The sequence below is a fragment of the Drosophila suzukii genome, chromosome 2R (assembly GCF_043229965.1).
Source record: "Drosophila suzukii chromosome 2R, CBGP_Dsuzu_IsoJpt1.0, whole genome shotgun sequence".
In the NCBI taxonomy this organism is placed as follows: Eukaryota; Metazoa; Arthropoda; class Insecta; order Diptera; family Drosophilidae; genus Drosophila; species Drosophila suzukii.
In genome coordinates this window covers 9,864,260-9,880,712 of record NC_092081.1, presented here as the reverse complement: position 1 = coordinate 9,880,712, position 16,453 = coordinate 9,864,260, and the positions used below count along the sequence as shown (strand labels likewise).

The following is a 16,453-nucleotide window of genomic DNA, read 5'->3' as shown; positions in this document are numbered from 1 at the left end:
TGTAAAAAATTAAACAAATCTAAACCTCCAGGCAGAAGATTCAAATCTTTTTTTTAGTTATATTTTTTCACGCCGTATCTTGTTAAAAGAACTATACAACTTTACTTAAGCTTATAAGTTAACCTAACTGCTGGCCGCGCTCTGTATCTTAACGTCGACTACAACTACTTGATTCCTGGCATCCTTGAGTCGCCACCAGCGACCCAGGCGGTGCTCCTGGCCGGTGGCCACATACAGCTTGGTGCCATCGGCATTGAAGGTCAGTCCGTTGATGAAACCAGCGATGGATATGCTCTGGATCAGATTCATTTTGCGGGCATTGGGATTAGTCTGCCAGAGACGAACGCAACCATCACAAGAGCCTAAAAGCATGAAGGATTAAAATCAACTACAACTCGTAAGAAGAAATAAGAGTGATCCTTTACCTGTTGCCACTAAATCCGTGTTGACCACAACAGCAATGGCTGTTATCCAGTTGGCCACGCCATTATCTCCCACTCCGTGCGCCAATTGTGTCGTGCAAATTGGCTTCTTCTTCAACGCGCTCCATAAGCCGATGGCCCTGCGAACACAAATGTTTTTTCCCTGTTTTTGCATTTAATAAATGGCTCCCTATTTACCCATCCATTCCACCGGACACAAAGTGCTCATCGTTGATATATTTCACACACTCAATGCTCTCTTTGTGGCCGTTGTAGATAAGCTGTGACTCCTCCGTGATCTTCCAGATGCGCAAGGAACAATCTGATCCGCCAGCGGTGATGGCCCGCTCTCGACTGAGGGCGTCTATGCTGGTCACTCCCGTTTGGTGACCGAACCTAAAGGGCAAGAACGTTTTAAGGGTGCATCTAAATCAATGTTTCTTCAGTTTATTACTCACAAACTCTCCACATAAGCCATCTCATCCAGGGACCAGATTTTCACCGACCGATCTTTGGCTGCCGAGTATAAATCATGTGTTCCCTTACGAAACACCAGACCTGCCACACTGTCCCGGTGTCCTTTGAGAGTCTTCACATGCTTCATCGTCTGTGGACACCAGATTTGGATGTTGGGACCACCCTCGGCCAGGGCCAGGTACTTCATATCCGAGGACAGGCAGATGGCGATGACATGGGAGCGCCTCTTTTTGCCAGTCTCGGGTTCCTCGCGATGCGATAGCACATCAGATTTGTCCAGCACTTTCCCCGTTTCCGTGCACCATTTGAGGAGGAATTGCGATTTGGCACCGGTGTAGAGGAATTTGCCATCCGGACTGAGTGCCAGGGCACAGATGGGCGTGTGGTGGAGCTTGTGCTTAAGGATGCGGCTCGAGTCGCAGGTTTTTAGGCTGCCAGCGATGTTCCGGCGCAGTTTGCCCACGCTGTCGAGGTATTCCGTTTGCAGGCGCTGCTCCACGCTCTGGGCCAGCTCCCGATCCTCGGCTCGATCCGCCTCCTGCCGCTCGATCTCCGAAAGGTACTGCTTAGCCAGACGGAGGCGCTTGTCCTGTGGCGTCTCCTCCTCGCCTTCGTCGGAGGAAAAGGCGAGCGTGTTGCCCTCGCCGCCCAGATCGCTGTTGTACTCCTCATCCTCGCTGGCGATCTCCTCGTCGTCCTCCTTGGGTCGACGCTGCTTCTTTGGCAGTGGTGGTCCACCGGCTGCTGGGCCGGATTTTCCCGGTTTTCCGCCTTTTTTGATTGGCTTTCCTTTTGTTGTTGCTGCGGGAATCTTTGAAAAGCGTTACAGGTGCTGCATCGTTTTCCTCGTTGATTTTCACTTACCTTGCGCTTTTTTGTGCCCTTGGCGCCTGGCTTGAGGAAAAAGGAAGACGACATCTTGGGAAACAGCTTTACCAGCGGCTTTAATTCAATATTTATGTTAAAAAACTTAATTTAAACGAAGGAACGTGCCCACGTGCATATAACCAAGCGCGTGGCCAATTTTAGTACGTTTGTATCAAGTCAGCTGTTTCTGGAGTGCATGTCAGCTAGCTGAATGCCATGAAACTCTCGACCGATAGGGCAACCCTCAAAAGAGCGGCAATTTTTTAAGTAATTTTAATTCTATAAAAAATAACTAAACTATCTTATACCCATAACTTTAACCCCTCTCTTAATTAAAAAAGCTTTGATTTTAATTTGAATATATTCCTTTATTAAGAATTCATTAGTTATATATTTCGATTATAAGTCAACTAACAACTAAAAAGCATAAAAGAATGGATTAAATATCTTCTGTTGGATTCATTTTTCGTTGTTTATTTTCTCAAATCGGCATAAAAAATACGCAATATTACACATTGTTGGGCTTGATGTGGACAAAATGGTCAAATAAATGTGATTAGTTTGCTAGTGTTATAAAGTTATCACAAATTATGTATACTCTGTTTTTATTCTGTAAGTGGTTTTTTATTAAATTTTGCCAGTTATTGTATTGTTTTCGGTAATAAATTATTTTAGACGTGTGTTTATGCGCCGGATTTGGGGGGGAAATATCGGGTACCTAAGGATCACGAGGCGACGCTCTCCGGCGGAGAACGTCTCGCTGGCTATCTAAAACTAAGTAACGTGTAAAAGTAATCGTAGTAAAAATTAAATAGGAATAATCATGGCCTGGTAATGAGTCACGATTTACATGATGGAGCACAGGCCCGACGTTTCGATGCCGTTGTGCACCTTCTTCGTCCGCTTCAGCGTGGCGTTCCGCAGCGCCGGCTTCATCTCGACGACGGGTTCCGGGTCCGGCTCCACGGCAGCGGGCGGCGGGGTGGGCGATTTCCGGCTGGCCGTCTCCGTCGGAAGCGATGCAGCTGCAGTGGATGTAGCGGTGGAACTTGTGCTCCGGCTGCCATTGTTGCTGCTGCTGCTGCTTCCGCCGTAACTGCTGCCAATCACCGAGATCGAGCTGATTACATTGGAGGACGTGCTGGTCGCAATCTTCGGCACGAACGTGTTGCCGCCGCATAGCACTGGAATGGTGGAAATGGTTTGAATGGCGTTCACCTGCTGCTGCGTGGCCTCTCCGCCTCCGGATGCACCACCACCAGCTGCTGCTGCTCCTCCTGATCCACCGATGACGCTGATGGCCGAGACTTGCGTGTCCGTCGTCGTGGCGTTGGAGGCACTATTATGACTATTACTACTCGTATTCTTAGTGATATTTATCTTTATTTTATTAACTATGCTAGCCAAAGGTAACGCCGGACCCACTGAGCTCAGGTTATGCGTGGACTCCTGCTTCTCTCCGTTCAGTTCCGCCTCCGTATCGGCGGCGGCATCAGCCTGCTGCTCCACCTCGTCCGCATCGTTGGCGGGCAAGGAGAGCGAGGTCACCGATGCGGGCCGCTCGATGGTGGCCGGCGAAGCCGATGAGCCGATGGTGTGCGTTTGAGTTTCTGCCAGGATGCCAGACGATTGAGCAACTTGATCATTTACTGAGGGGAGGAAGTCATTTGAGAACTTACCGCTGCTGTGGATGGAGATCTCGTCCTCGGGCAGCGGCAACAGGGAGACCACCGTGCCCACGTCCTCAAAGCCATCGTCCTCGTCGTCCTCATACTCGTCCTTGGGTTCCTCCTTGATCTTCACGTTGAGCAGCGCCGCCTTAGTGGCCTCATCCATTTCCTTCTCCACATAGGTGTCCAGATCGGTGAAGGGAATGTTTGGCTCTTGGATCTCCACATCCGACTCATTGGCCGATTCGCTTTGGGGCTGTTCACCAAGCTTCTCCTTCTCTGTCTCCGCTTCCTTTGTCTCGGAACTGGACTCTGGCTTGTCCTGGGACTCGTTGCCCATGTCCGCCCGTGTCACATTGCCGGGGACGTATTCGTCCTCGTCGTCGTCGTCGACGATCTCCGTGACACTGGGCTCCTCATTGGGCAGCACAATGACATCATCGTCATCATCATCCACAATGGATTGCGGTGGTTTGGTGGCACCTACTAAAAATGTGTTTATTACTGGACCATTTGCATTTATTAATGCTAAACCTACCATCATCATCATCATCGTCGTCTTCTACTTTGATAAGTGTATCCATGGCATTATCATCGGTGTTGTTCATGTCCACATCCTTGTCGGATTTCACCTCCGCCGGGGGATTCAACGAGGCCTTGTAGTCCTCGTAGCACAGTGGATGGTAGATTTTGTCCTCCACACGGATAGCGCTACGCAGATGCCACTCCTCGAGCTCTTCGTTGTAGAACTGCTCAAACTTCTCATGGCACATGTCGCAGCAGTGATCCACATCATCCGTTCCTGCGGCGCACGTTGGCACGGGTGAATCCAGCGACCGTTGCTGGGAGAGCTCTTCGAGGGCCTCAATACCGCCTGGTTGTCCTTGAGCCTCCAGGAAGTTCTTTTCTCGCTCCTCCACATCTTCGATTTCCTCGTATTGCCGCCAGTCGTTGAGATCGTAGTACCATCGGCGGGAGGTGACCTTCCTGGTGGAATCTCTCTCTCTCCTGTTCTGGCGGAAGTGCCAATCCAAGTGCTGGCTGTACTTGATGGTTTGCTCTGGCGGGAACCGAACTCCACAGCTGCTGCACTGCATTCCCAGGTAAAGAGTGGCTACCACCGCCGCTTGGCGAGTCTTGATGGTCTCTGGCTTGCGGAGATCGATGCGCTTGATGGGCTCCAAGGGCGGACCAGCAGGAACTGGAGCAGGAGCAGCAGCTGTTGCAGGTGCTGGTGAGGCCTCGCTAGCTTTGGTAGTTGGTTCCTTGGATGCTGAAGAATCTACAGCCGGCTTAGATGGCGCAGCAGCAGCACCACCAATTATTCCAGACGAAACAAGCTTTTGGAACAAGTCATTGATGTTCAAGCTCTCCAGCGCAGCGGCGGCTGCTGGCAGGGAAATAGGAGCAGCGGCAGCTGCTGGAGCAGGTTTTGGTTGCTCCACCACGGGCGGTGGCCGAACAATCATTGGCGGCGGCTTGGGTGGCTCTGCCGGAGCTTCAGTCTTAATATACACCATATCTACCACATGTGTCTTGCCCGCAATGACTCCCTTGGGAAGCGTGCCAAAACGAATGAAGCAGTTGCGACCGCCATTTAAAGTCATTCCCTTCGGAAGGCCACCGTATTCGATCTTCTGCAGCTGCCCATCGAGCAAAGCGTATTGGAAACTGTCCACAAACTGCAGCGAATGCTGTTCGGCTCCCAGCTGGAACGTCTGCTGTCTGGCGTCCAGGAAGAGCGGCACTATAGTATGCGCATCCACAATCATGTTGATCTTGCCCACGACCAAATCCCGTCGCACTCGGCCAATGTCCACGTTTGGCGGTGGACCCTCTGCCTTGATTACATGCATTTTGTTTCCAATGGGCACGGATACGGGCGGACCACCAAAATAGATCTCGTACCAGTGTTCGTCGATGTAGAGTTCGCGGGATGGGAAACCGAAGCGAATGCGGTGCAGCTGACCATCCAACTGGAACGGCTTGTAATCATCATTGAAGCAAAGCGGCAGTGGTTCATTGTGGTCTATTAGGATAACGCGCTGACCCTGCTGGAAACCAATTTCATGCGGTTGATCGCCATCCATGAAGATGATGGCAACCTGGTTGTAGAAGCGAATCTCCTTAGATCCTCCGTCGATTGTGATGCTGCGCACCACATCTGCCATGGGATTATCAAGGGAATTAATGGCCTTGGTCATGGTCACCGGCGGCACGGGTGGTAGACCTATCATCGACGGTGGTTGTGGTGGCGGTGGAACTGCAGACTGGGCCATTACCATGGCCGGTGGCTGTTGCCAAGGCATGCCACGGAATCCAGGCTGAGGCTGAACGGGCATTTGGATACCGATCCGTTTGTTGTTATTGTTGTTGTTATTAATATTATTGGCATTGGGAGGTATTTGCCAAGCACTTCGCTGTGCAGCAACCGGATCCACTTGATCACCCCATTTGCTGGGCTTGCGACGCTTAACGTCCCTCTTGGTCTTATCCCTTTTGTTCGGGGGTTTCTCTGGGGCAGGCGCTGGTTGATCCTCGTATCGCGGTGATCCATCGCTACGCGGCGAGCCCGAGGAATGATTTTCGTTGCCCTTCAGCTTGGGAATGCGTTTGCGTAGCACTGCATCCCTGGCTGCATTGCGCTCTAGATCATCGTCTCGGCGTCGAGCATCCTTCAACTTGCTGTTCTCATTGATGGCCACCACTTTTTGCACCAGATCCTTGTACTGTTCCTGGTTCATGCTGTGATTCTCGAACATCTCCTGAGCCTGGCTGAGAATCGTGCGCATCTTTTCGTCGTGCGCCTCCTGGGAATCATCGTTGGCTTTCAACTCGGTCAGTTGCTTAAGGCGCTGAGAGACTGCCTGATCCTTTACCTTGTCTAAAGGAAATTAAAGAAAAAAATACAATTAGCTATAAGCTGGCGGATTTTATTAACAAAATAAAAAGAACAAATAGATTTCAGACTTCCAAAACCGATCAAATCATGTTTGTTTGTCTTTAATGGTTCAAACTATTTTATTTGGCCCTATACATTATTATTACTTACCAGACTTTCCTTGCTTATTCTGGAGTCTAGCTGAATTCGCCAACTTGGCACGGAGTTCTTCTAACGTTGCCTTCTTTGGAGGCGAGCCAGATTTCTTCGTGGGCTGAGGGTCAAAGTAAAATTATAACAAAGTCAAAAAATCACTTATAAATCAATCATACCTTGCTGACATCGCAGTTATCCATAGAGTCGTCTTCCACAACGATTACTCCTGGCTTAACAGTTGGAATCTCACGACGTAGGTCCACATCTTCACTGCCAAAGAGACTAAAGAAGCCATCGATATGAAAAATCTATCCCTTAAGGACTCTAGAAAATCACTTACGCGTCCAGTTTGGTTGACTTGCTGCGCTTCTGCTGCGGCGGTTGCTCCTCGTCGCCTATTTCTGGCGGCAGGTCGTCTGCGGGACGTTTCTCGGCGGCTCCAGAGCCACCTTGAACCTGGAGCAACTTGTTGATGGACTGCTGCAGGGCGTCCGATACATTACCCTGCGAGGAGAGGGACGAGGACGAGGGACTGGGCGACGGATGCCTGACTAGAGATGATGATGCTGTTGCTGTGGCTGCTGAAGTCGTGGAATTGGGGTTTAGCAGTGATGCTGTTGATAGATTCGCTGTAGATTTTTCTAACTTATTAAACTGTTTTTGTATTTTGAACGACACTTTTGCGGGCAATTTGGAAGTGGACGCGGTTGGTGGGGAGGCGTTGGAGGCGCCACTAGCTAGTATTATTGTGCTGCTGATGTTGCCGCTATTTGATTCCTTCGGGTCGTGGCCTTCCGATGAGTCGAATGTTGGGGGAGGCGGCGTCTTTGGCCGCCTCAAGTCAATATCCATACTCGATACATCTATAATCGGCGGACTTGGAGGAGCTGGAGGAGGGCCTGGTTCGAGTATTTGAAATGTAGCTAGAAAATTGATTTTGCTTGTGGGCACACATTGTTTTTTTTTTCTTACGGCAGAGGATTTGGTTATCATTAATCAGATAAAAGCAAAAGAACAACGAAATGTGGGAAAAAATAAGGCAGAAAGTGCTTAGTAAACCAAGTCGGGGAAACTAGGTGGCAAAATCATAAGGGGAACAAGGCCAACAAACACCAGGCACAACAATCGGGCTAGAGAAATATGTATGAGAACTAATGCATAAATCAAAATTTAAGAAATCCACGGGCTCCGTTGGGAAGCCAATGCGAAATCAAGGTTAGACTATAAAAAATCAAATAAAATTGTTATATTATCAAAGGAGAATAATGGGGTAAAAGTGCCGTTCTACAAATACAAAATAATATAGATACATTTACGGATACAGCTAGCTGGCTCGTATTTACATGGAAGCCAACTACAACGTACGCTTAAAATAAAACTAAATTTAATCTGGTTCTAGAGTTTCCAAAGATTTGGATTTAAGTTTAAAAATGTTTGTTCACTTTGGGTTTACACACGGTTGTTAACAAGACAAAATTAAAACTGCAGTCTTTATTTTATTTTAGTTTCTTTTCATCTAATCAATGTATATCAATAGTCGGTTTAAGGTACAAGGAATACTTCACAGTTTAATCATTATGGTTTAGTTTTGATTCGCTTTCAATTTAGTGGTTGGTTTGACATTCACAAATCGAAAATCAACTTTAAATCACACCAAAGGCGGCACCTGGCTATATTTTGCATTAATTAAAACAACTTGGAATGCAAAAGGTTTTTAAACACATTTTATTAACACTTTGATTTAGAATTTTCAAAACTTTTATGAATTCTTTAAAGCACTCTTAAGTATTTATAAAAAAATATGGAATAAATATTTAATTAGTGGTTGACGGTTAGTTGCCTTAAAACGAAACAAATTCCCCTTCCCAAAAATGTGGTCCCGAAAACAACGAAGGATGCGCAAAATTCCAGCATTTAGCGGAATCGTTTTATAGACAATTTATGTAAATAATGTTTATCAGTAAGAGACTGAAAGGAGCAGAAGATTTGAAAAAACATCTCGGATTGCTGTCCAGCAGGAACTTCATTTATGCAAACGAGTATTGTAGAATATATAAGCAATATATATTGTTGTCATTTTAGTATCACAGTTTTACTTATCACAGCCTTCGGTAATAGCAGCGCAGAAGTTTTCCACTTGTCAACCACACACGGTCCCAAAAGCCCGACCTCCCACCTGCCTAAGCCATCGAGTGCCGCCATTGTGGCTGATCATTTCTGAATTTTCAACTAAGCTGTCTGTAGGTCTAGGTTCCAAGCCGAAGACGACTTGGTTTTTCGCTAACAAGTGTGAGATTAGGATTAAAAGTTGTTTCTTACGTTTCTCTAAATCATTTGCTGCTTTAGATGCTGCTGCTGAAGAGGCGGCCACCTGAGGTAGAGACGAGGGAGCCGCTGCCTTGGATTCTGGTGACTTGCTGCGGAGATCAACGTCCATGAAGACTGGAGATCGACTGCGCGATCGCCCTGAAGATGTTTTTCCGCGCAACGAAGATGATGACGATTTGTGGGAAGCGCTGCGCTTTGACTTAGAGGGCGAGCTACTCGGAGAGCTGCTCTTGCGCTTTGATGATCCCGCTGGCGAGCCGTTCCGGATATAGCGTTCCGACTGCTCCTTAGATGAGTGCTTGCCGGATCGCTTCACCGGAGACTGGTTGGTGGAGCTGCTGCTGCTGTTCCCGCCCTTGTGTCGCACCTCCGAACCCGAAGAGGACGAGGAGGCTGTGGAGCTCTTGGACTCGCTTCGCTTACGGCTAGACGAGCTGCTGTGATGGGAATTTCCACTCTTTCCCGAGCGACTGCTGCTGTTGCGCACAGGCGATTTGCTGCGCGACCGACTAGATTTCTGTGAGGAGCTGGACTTGGCCTCCAGGCGGGGATCGTTGCGTGCGGGCGCTGCGGGATGTGAGGACTGCGACTGCATTTGGCGCGCTAGTCGCGGATCTCGCTGGCGAACAGAGTTCAACAGCGCCGGATTGACAGGATTTACCTTTGGCTTGTTGGCAAACTGCTGAAAGTTCATTAAAGCATTAGACCTTCGAAAACGTTCACATCTCACTTTCTAATTTACCTGCGGAGCCACTGGCATATTGGGTATTGCTCCAGGAGCTCGTTGATTACGCATTGCCTGGCCGGGATCCATGATAGGCGGACGAATAGCAGCTGCTGGCGGGGCAGGCATGCTCATGGGAGCCCCAGTCATCGCGTCAGTGGCCTGGTTTAGCTGACGTTCCTGCTCCTCTAAATGCTTTTTGGTTTGCTCCAGCTCAAGTTCCAGTTTTCGCTTCTTGAGCTCCAACAATTCGCGAGTCTTGGCCTGCAGTATCTCCTCCATGTCGCTGGGCAGTGTGGGGTTGACGGGCATCACAGGAACCATACCCTATTCGAAGGATATGTTAATCCATCGATGGGTTTGTAATGTTTATTGATTTCACTTACCGTTTTTAGAAAGTCCGGGTTCACATGAATGGCCGGATTGACGTGGATTTTTTTAGCTGGCTGTTTGGCTGTGATGGGCCAGTTGTTATCCAGTTGCTTTACCTTCACATCCAGGGCGTACATCTTGGAGGGCGGGAAGACCTCGTTCCAGGTCTGTCGCAGGGCATACATGCGCTCCCGCACCTTTTCCAAGAGCTGCGACTGTGAGTGCTGAACCTGCGTGAACGAAATTAAACAATAATTAGCCACGAAGAAGTTATTTGGTGTGATTATAGCCACTTACCGACTCAAAGGCGTGCAGGAATATGTTGACTATGCATTGCCCAAACAATTGGACGTAGCTGCTTTTCACATTCTTTACTATCGAATCAATTAAATATAGTATGGGCAATTTAAATTCGGGCGCCACCTGTTTAAAGTTTTGTAAAATAGGTAAGAAATAAAGAACAATAAGTGTCTACGGAACGTCGCTAGCAAAGATTCAGACAGAGGGGCAGAGAACTAAGGATGCTGAGCTGAACTGAATAGACAGGCAGGCAGACAACACAACAGCAGGGTCAGCGATCATCCATCGAAGTCATCCTCCTCCAGCGGCTGCTGGGTTTTCTTATATCTCCACGGCAGGGCGACCAAAACTAAGCAAATGTCTAGCAAAGAGGAATATTTTCCCAAAGAATGGGTACTAACAAGGGAAACTACGTTTATCTTATGGTCTCCAAACATTAAAAGTTAAATGTGTTTGCGTAGATGTTAGCAGGTTTGTTCCCTTTTCCGAGTGAAATGTAAATGAAAATTGCACCATGAATATGCGGCAAAAAAAAAAGAGAGTTTACTACTTATAAGACTTATGGCTTTTAATTTCGGTTTAGCTGCAGGTTTTACTTTTACCAAAACGTGCTTTTCTCTTTTGGTAATACAAAAATTGCTGCACATCAATTTTCTGATTGATTGTAAGCAGTCAATGTTTTTGTATAAAATAAAAGACAACTTTGTGACAATTGTTTAAGTATTTTCTCTTTTTATTTCGTTTTCAGTTTTCTTTTTAGTTGGTTTGTTATTTCTTAGCTTTAAACTCTGGGATCCAAAGTAGAAAGAAATAAGAAACGAGGAGCAGGTTAAACTTCTTACCTTTGTAGAGGATCGAAATCAGTCACGTCTTAAAACCCAAGTTATGTGATAAATATTAAGATTATTAAGAACCTATCTAGCATTCGTGCCCGTGTTTTTGCAGAAAAAACCAAAGAAGTGGTGAGAAAAGCATTGAAACTATGGGATAAGGCCTTCTTTGGTTTTCCCAGCAAATAAACGGCAACCGTATAAAAAATAAACTACACATTCTATCACAATTTCGACATGGAGAATCACTTTTTGTGTCGACCTTTTGTTCGCTGTGTGTAAGCTGGAGTGTCTTGGTTGTTAAGTAAATACGCTTTTGTTTTGTTAACCTGGCTGATGTAATATTCCACCACTTTGACAATGATGTGGGCGTAGTTGATGTTCTCCTCGGCGAGCATGGTGAGCATATTGATGAGCGGCTTGCTGTTGCAGTTCAGGTCCTGCAGGCTGGACAGGTACTCCTCGCCGATCCTCCGCTCATCGTCGCGGTAGTTCTGAAATAGCTGATCCATTGTGAACTTCGTATCCCAGATCTTGATCCTGCTGTTGATCAAGTTGTTTGGTTTGAAGTAGTCGCAGTTGCTAGGTTTCGGCTGCAAGGGAAAATAAGGAGAGGTAGTTAAATGACTTGACACGCAAAGGTAACTAAGGTGAGTTTTCAAAGTATCTTTTATTTCAAGAGTTGGATGGATAATTTCCTTGTCTTAAGGAAGTCAGGGGTATAATATAGTTTTGTTAAAGCCTCTTACTCGAATTACAGTCACAGATATTTCTTTGAGCGAAATTCGGGAGAAACTTGTATTGATGCTTACGTACGAAGATATTTCAATGAGACCCCCCGTCTTGTTTTGATTTAAGAGAAAGGTGTACAGCATTTGAAAGGTATACAGTTCAAATTAACCCTTTACTGCCAAGGGCATTGCATTTAAAGAATATATTTGTGATTACTTGTGAAATTTAATAGATACACACTTTGAGAAGGTTAAGAGTTTAACCCCTAGAAAACATTTAAAGGCATAAAACATTATCTTTGAGATTGTTATTTAAATAGTATGGCTGTAAGGTTAATCTTAACGCCATTGTTCCAAATGTAGGTTATTTTTATGTACATACATTATTCAAACGCTCTTTAGAGGGTTAAGGCTAACATTACAAGGCTGGGGGTAATACCCGATATCTGGCTATAGCTCACAGCAGAAGTAAACAATCACGCGCGTCCACTAACAACAAGCCACTTTGATATATACATACACACGCACACGATGGCAACGAAAATTCAATATGGCGACCATGAGGCATATTTTTCGCATGTGTGGCCTGCCAAATAAAATAACCAAAAAAGTGCATGTTTAAGCATTTCTCACTTTGTTTTATCCACGAATGCAATAAATTTATGTTTTTGATTGCACTGGCTAGTTTTTTGCTCTATTTAACAGCATTTAGCCCCAGACAAAGCCACGTTTAAGATACCAACACATGCACACGCGAATTTTCAGTTCGATTTGATAGTACTTTTTACACCGAAGGAACATTGGAAAACATACCTTTTTATGCTAATACATTTGTACAATCACTGCCAGACACTTTTGCGAAGAAAAAATTTCATAAAAGCACTGTTAAAATATAAAAATTAGCGTTTGAAAACTCTCACGTAACAACTGCGATGTATTTTTGATGAGTTACTTTACTAAGTGTGACCGTAGTAAAAGTTAGGGGTAGAATGACATCGATAGTCGTAATATTCGATAAGTTTGATGTTTTTTGAAACAACATTCGATTTTAATTTTAATGTTTTTTTCGTACTCCCACTTGTTGAATTATTCTGGGTATTCCCTTAGTTGTTAATTAGTTGAAATGTTAAAAATTCAACAGAAAATTTTAGGAACTGTACCGGCTGAATTTGTAAGCACCTATGACTAGTTGCCTATTTTATGTTGGGTAAAAACATATATGTATAAATGTATTTTTCATTGTTAGTTACTTATAAAACGATTTCTAAGCCAATAAAAATATATCTTCATGACTTTGTATAGAAATAAATGGCTTCGACAGCTGTTAAGGGAATACCCTTCCTACGTTTTTTTTATTAAATAACATATGAATACTTAAGGTAAGTAATTTGATTTTAATCAAACATGGTTAGTAATCCAGATCAATCATGTACATATGATTCTATACTTCTTATCGGATAGGAAAACTGTTATATACATATGAATCTCTAAGAGTAATGATAATACAAACGTGTTATTAACGGTACTTTGTAAACTGGTTTGAGACCCATTACACACGGACAGGTTACTACCGGAAACTCTTGATTAGATTTACGCCCAATTCCTTATCTTCAAATAGTTCATGCCAAGACAAAAACTCGAATACGTTACATGCATACAGAATCCGACATTTATTTTTATTTCAAAGTAAGTTACATTGTATTATTATCGTACTGTTCATCCTGGTCCGTTGGGCACCTGTTGCATTTTAGGATCCCACGATGATGTTGTTAATAGGGATGTGTATCAGTTTTACGAAGAAACCGATAAAGCCCATGATGCAGAAGCCTACGGCGGTGGCAATGGCGATTTTTTGGAACTCCTTCCGGTCGGGCTTGGTGCAGCGCTTCACCAGGCGTATAGAGTCCTTGGCGAAGGCGCGTCCAGGCTCGGCGAACTTTACGACCTTGTCCATTGTTAATTAAAGAGTATTCAACTGAAAATGTTCACCTAAATTAACTGATTTCGTTTGCTGCCGTGTTGATTTTTGTAGTTTTAGTGTTACCAGATAGAAGAGTCAAAACATACATAAAATGGATATCTAAGAAAAGGGGAAGTTTATTTGTTTAATTTTTTTATTATTTTGTACAACAACTGATTTAACTTCACTTAGCGGTTTCTTGCATTAATTTTTAAATAACTTAACACCTCAAAAATTAAAACAAATTTTAAAATTTTTAATTTGTTTTGATATTTTTGTAGCTCTCAGCAACAGTCACACCACCAAGAAAACCATAAAAAATTGCAATAAATATGTGATATTTTTGCCAATAAAAAATGGAGGAATCACCTTACCTGCACAGCCCCTACCAGGTGTCCATCATAGCCACCGACCTGCACCACGAGGACACCATAATCCAAGCAGCCCAGTCCCTGGACTGTCTACACAAAACCATAAACTCGATTTTCGAGCGAATCGATGCCCGCTTGGCGAGAAATGGTTCAAAGGTTGAGGACATAAACAATCGTGTGAAGCGCGCCCAGGCAAAAATCGATGCGCTCGTTGGCTCCAAGCGGGCCATCCAGATCTTTGCACCCGCTCGCTTTCCGGCCAGCGACGTCCTGGCTCCGCTGCCAGCCACCTTTCCACAGGTGGTGTCAAATCCGCTGATGGAGGAGCAGGATGAGCAGCAGTTGCAGCGCCAATACAGCAGCCACAGCAACACGGACCAAAAGCAGGAGGATGCGGACATCTTCTTCCATGTGCGTGGCGAACGGGAGCACGAGTCGCCGCTGGTCGTCGAACGGAAGATAACAAATCGCACTGCGGGTCTGGGAGCCCTTCCCTTGGCCGGAATTCGTTCCGTGCCTTCGCTGATGCGCTTTAACACCAATGAGTTCGCCTACGGCGAGGATCTGAATGCCTGGAAGCGCTCTTTACCGCCGCAAAGTGCCCGCCGTGTTGCCAGTCAGTCGACTCGGCCCACAACTGAAAAGTTGCTGGCTCCGGCTCCCCACTCTTTGGCACATGGTACAACGAAACTAGCCACGCCAGCCGGGGATCTGCGCTACAATCCTGCTGCCCTGGCTGCTCCCGCCATCGATGTGCCGATGGATCTACCCGATCTTCCTGGTATAGCCAATGACTTGCAGTATGAGCCTGTGGAGGAGCAGACACCCATTGCCCCTTCCCAGCAGTTTAATGACCTGCCAGAGCTACCAGATTTGGGTCTGGAAGAGCAGGAGGTCACGGTTCAAGCCATCGCAGCACAGACGCACATTCCAGGACCGGCGAGGAAGACGGGTCTGGGACAGTGTCCATCGCCAGTCACAACGGCACCGCCTCCTCCACCACCACCACCGCCGCCACCACCTCCTCCGCAAGCGCAGTCGAAGAGGATTCCATCACCACCACCCTTTCCCACCAAGGGAGCTGTGAAACCACTGTCGCCCTCACCATCCACACCTCTTAAAATGCCACCACCGCCTCCACCCACTGAAGATCCACGGTCAGAGCTAATGGCCGCCATACGGAACGCGGGAGGAGTCCACGGCGGACGTCTTCGGTCGCAGGCGGCCGCTCCGCTCGATGTGGTGGACAACACACGCTCCAAGGCGGGAGCCGCTGCCACGGGGGATTTGATGGCGGACCTGCACAACAAGCTGATGCTTCGGCGGAAGGGAATCTCTGGTAGCCAGAATCCCGGAGAAGCAACCGCTGGCAATCCCTTGATGCAGCAGCTTTCCCGGGTGATTCCACCACCGGTGCAGCCCCGCAAGGGATCTCAGTCCAGTGACGATGCGCGCTCGGAGGACGATGAAGACGGATGGAACTAGTGGACGCAGGGAAAATCGGAATTCTCCTTGTTTATGTAGCTTTAGCACCGGTTAAAGTGCCTTGGCTGGCTTTAAGCACTAGCTTCTCTAGCTTAAACTATACCAATCTCTAGAACGAATTCCAAATTCTCTGCCCAAGCGAGCATGCCAAATTATATAGATAAAAGTAAACCAGTTGAATAAAAGTAACAACTAAAATTATTTGAATTTCTATTAATGATAACAAAGGAATACCCCTGTTAAATGTTAATAACAGCACTGTTGTGTTTGCTTATTTTCAGTGCTGTAAAATGTCCACAGTAGAACCACATTTCGACAAAAGTTGAAATAACAACTAAATTAGTTTAAATAATTACTTAAATATTCCAATTTATAATCGAGCTTAAAAATTGGGAACGATCTAAACTGGAGGCGAGGATCTACAAGGTATTCAAGGAAAGCCACGAATAATGACAAGTCCGTCGCGGGATATTAACGATCTATTTGACGACATTGTCCTGACCGAGGAAAAGGAAGCCCGATTGGGATACGAGGAGGGACTGAAGGACGGCCAGGAGCAGGGTAACGAGGAGGGCTACAAATTGGGCTACGCCCAGGGAGTATCCCTAGGCGAGGAGCTGGGCAAGATCCTGGGTCAGGTGGTGGCCCAGCAGCAACTGAAGCACACGGACAAGGTGCGTCGAAGTCTGGAACACCTGCGCTCGCTCATCGAAGTGTTTCCCCGCACCAACGATCCGCAGGCGGATATAGTGGGAGCTGTGCAGGACATCCGGTCCTCCCATCGCCGTCTTCGCGCTTTGTTGGGATCCAAGAAAACCCCTGGTGCAGCAGCCACAGAACCACCTTCTGTAGAGCGCAAGGACTACAGTTTCTAGCATC

The 16,453-nt window shown here is 46.4% G+C and overlaps 5 protein-coding genes across 12 annotated transcripts; 2 read left to right on the top strand and 3 right to left on the bottom strand.

The window, feature by feature from the left end:
• Positions 1–45: 45 nt before the first annotated feature.
• U3-55K (U3 small nuclear riboprotein factor 55K) lies at positions 46–1,923 on the bottom strand. The gene is made up of 5 exons (XM_017072334.4): positions 1,764–1,923; positions 881–1,710; positions 621–818; positions 426–562; positions 46–362 (listed from the first exon to the last, which is right to left on the bottom strand). Exons 1-5 carry the CDS (start codon positions 1,815–1,817, stop codon positions 124–126), a joined length of 1,458 nt encoding a protein of 485 aa, XP_016927823.3. The 5' UTR covers positions 1,818–1,923; the 3' UTR covers positions 46–123.
• Positions 1,924–2,214: 291 nt separating this feature from the next.
• Pcf11 (Pcf11 cleavage and polyadenylation factor subunit) lies at positions 2,215–12,741 on the bottom strand. Of its 8 annotated transcripts, none has more exons than XM_065863368.2 (12): positions 12,572–12,741; positions 11,357–11,620; positions 10,195–10,320; positions 9,912–10,127; positions 9,544–9,852; positions 8,793–9,483; positions 6,814–7,396; positions 6,650–6,755; positions 6,489–6,591; positions 3,975–6,320; positions 3,446–3,919; positions 2,215–3,376 (listed from the first exon to the last, which is right to left on the bottom strand). In XM_065863368.2, exons 2-12 carry the CDS (start codon positions 11,537–11,539, stop codon positions 2,613–2,615), a joined length of 5,901 nt encoding a protein of 1,966 aa, XP_065719440.2. In that variant the 5' UTR covers positions 11,540–11,620; positions 12,572–12,741; the 3' UTR covers positions 2,215–2,612. The 8 variants fall into 8 exon arrangements, with proteins under 8 accessions (XP_065719440.2, XP_065719441.2, XP_016929069.3 ...); XM_065863369.2 differs by having other exon boundaries at positions 6,814–7,372; XM_017073580.4 differs by having other exon boundaries at positions 3,446–3,922; positions 6,814–7,102.
• A 663-nt stretch (positions 12,742–13,404) lies between these two features.
• On the bottom strand, positions 13,405–13,808 carry LOC108008764 (protein transport protein Sec61 gamma-2 subunit). Its single transcript, XM_017072662.4, has one exon. It carries the CDS (start codon positions 13,710–13,712, stop codon positions 13,506–13,508), a length of 207 nt encoding a protein of 68 aa, XP_016928151.1. The 5' UTR covers positions 13,713–13,808; the 3' UTR covers positions 13,405–13,505.
• Positions 13,809–13,992: 184 nt separating this feature from the next.
• wash (WASH complex subunit washout) lies at positions 13,993–15,775 on the top strand. The gene has a single exon (XM_017072170.4). The coding sequence runs from the start codon at positions 14,075–14,077 to the stop codon at positions 15,572–15,574; it is 1,500 nt and encodes a 499-aa protein (XP_016927659.3). The 5' UTR covers positions 13,993–14,074; the 3' UTR covers positions 15,575–15,775.
• A 93-nt stretch (positions 15,776–15,868) lies between these two features.
• LOC108008331 (protein LTO1 homolog) lies at positions 15,869–16,449 on the top strand. The gene has a single exon (XM_017072157.4). It carries the CDS (start codon positions 16,024–16,026, stop codon positions 16,447–16,449), a length of 426 nt encoding a protein of 141 aa, XP_016927646.3. The 5' UTR covers positions 15,869–16,023.
• Positions 16,450–16,453: the final 4 nt, after the last annotated feature.

Coding starts and splice junctions, on each gene's coding strand:
- U3-55K (XM_017072334.4), bottom strand. CDS start 1,817: ATGTCGTCTTCCTTTTTCCTCAAGCCAGGCGCCAAGGGCACAAAAAAG. Junction 563..620: donor GTGTCCGGTGGAATGGATGG/GTAAATAGGGAG, acceptor TTGTGTTCGCAG/GGCCATCGGCTTATGGAGCG. Junction 363..425: donor CACGGATTTAGTGGCAACAG/GTAAAGGATCAC, acceptor TCATGCTTTTAG/GCTCTTGTGATGGTTGCGTT.
- Pcf11 (XM_065863368.2), bottom strand. CDS start 11,539: ATGGATCAGCTATTTCAGAACTACCGCGACGATGAGCGGAGGATCGGC. Junction 10,128..10,194: donor TCCTGCACGCCTTTGAGTCG/GTAAGTGGCTAT, acceptor TCGTTCACGCAG/GTTCAGCACTCACAGTCGCA. Junction 9,484..9,543: donor ATATGCCAGTGGCTCCGCAG/GTAAATTAGAAA, acceptor ATGAACTTTCAG/CAGTTTGCCAACAAGCCAAA.
- LOC108008764 (XM_017072662.4), bottom strand. CDS start 13,712: ATGGACAAGGTCGTAAAGTTCGCCGAGCCTGGACGCGCCTTCGCCAAG.
- wash (XM_017072170.4), top strand. CDS start 14,075: ATGGAGGAATCACCTTACCTGCACAGCCCCTACCAGGTGTCCATCATA.
- LOC108008331 (XM_017072157.4), top strand. CDS start 16,024: ATGACAAGTCCGTCGCGGGATATTAACGATCTATTTGACGACATTGTC.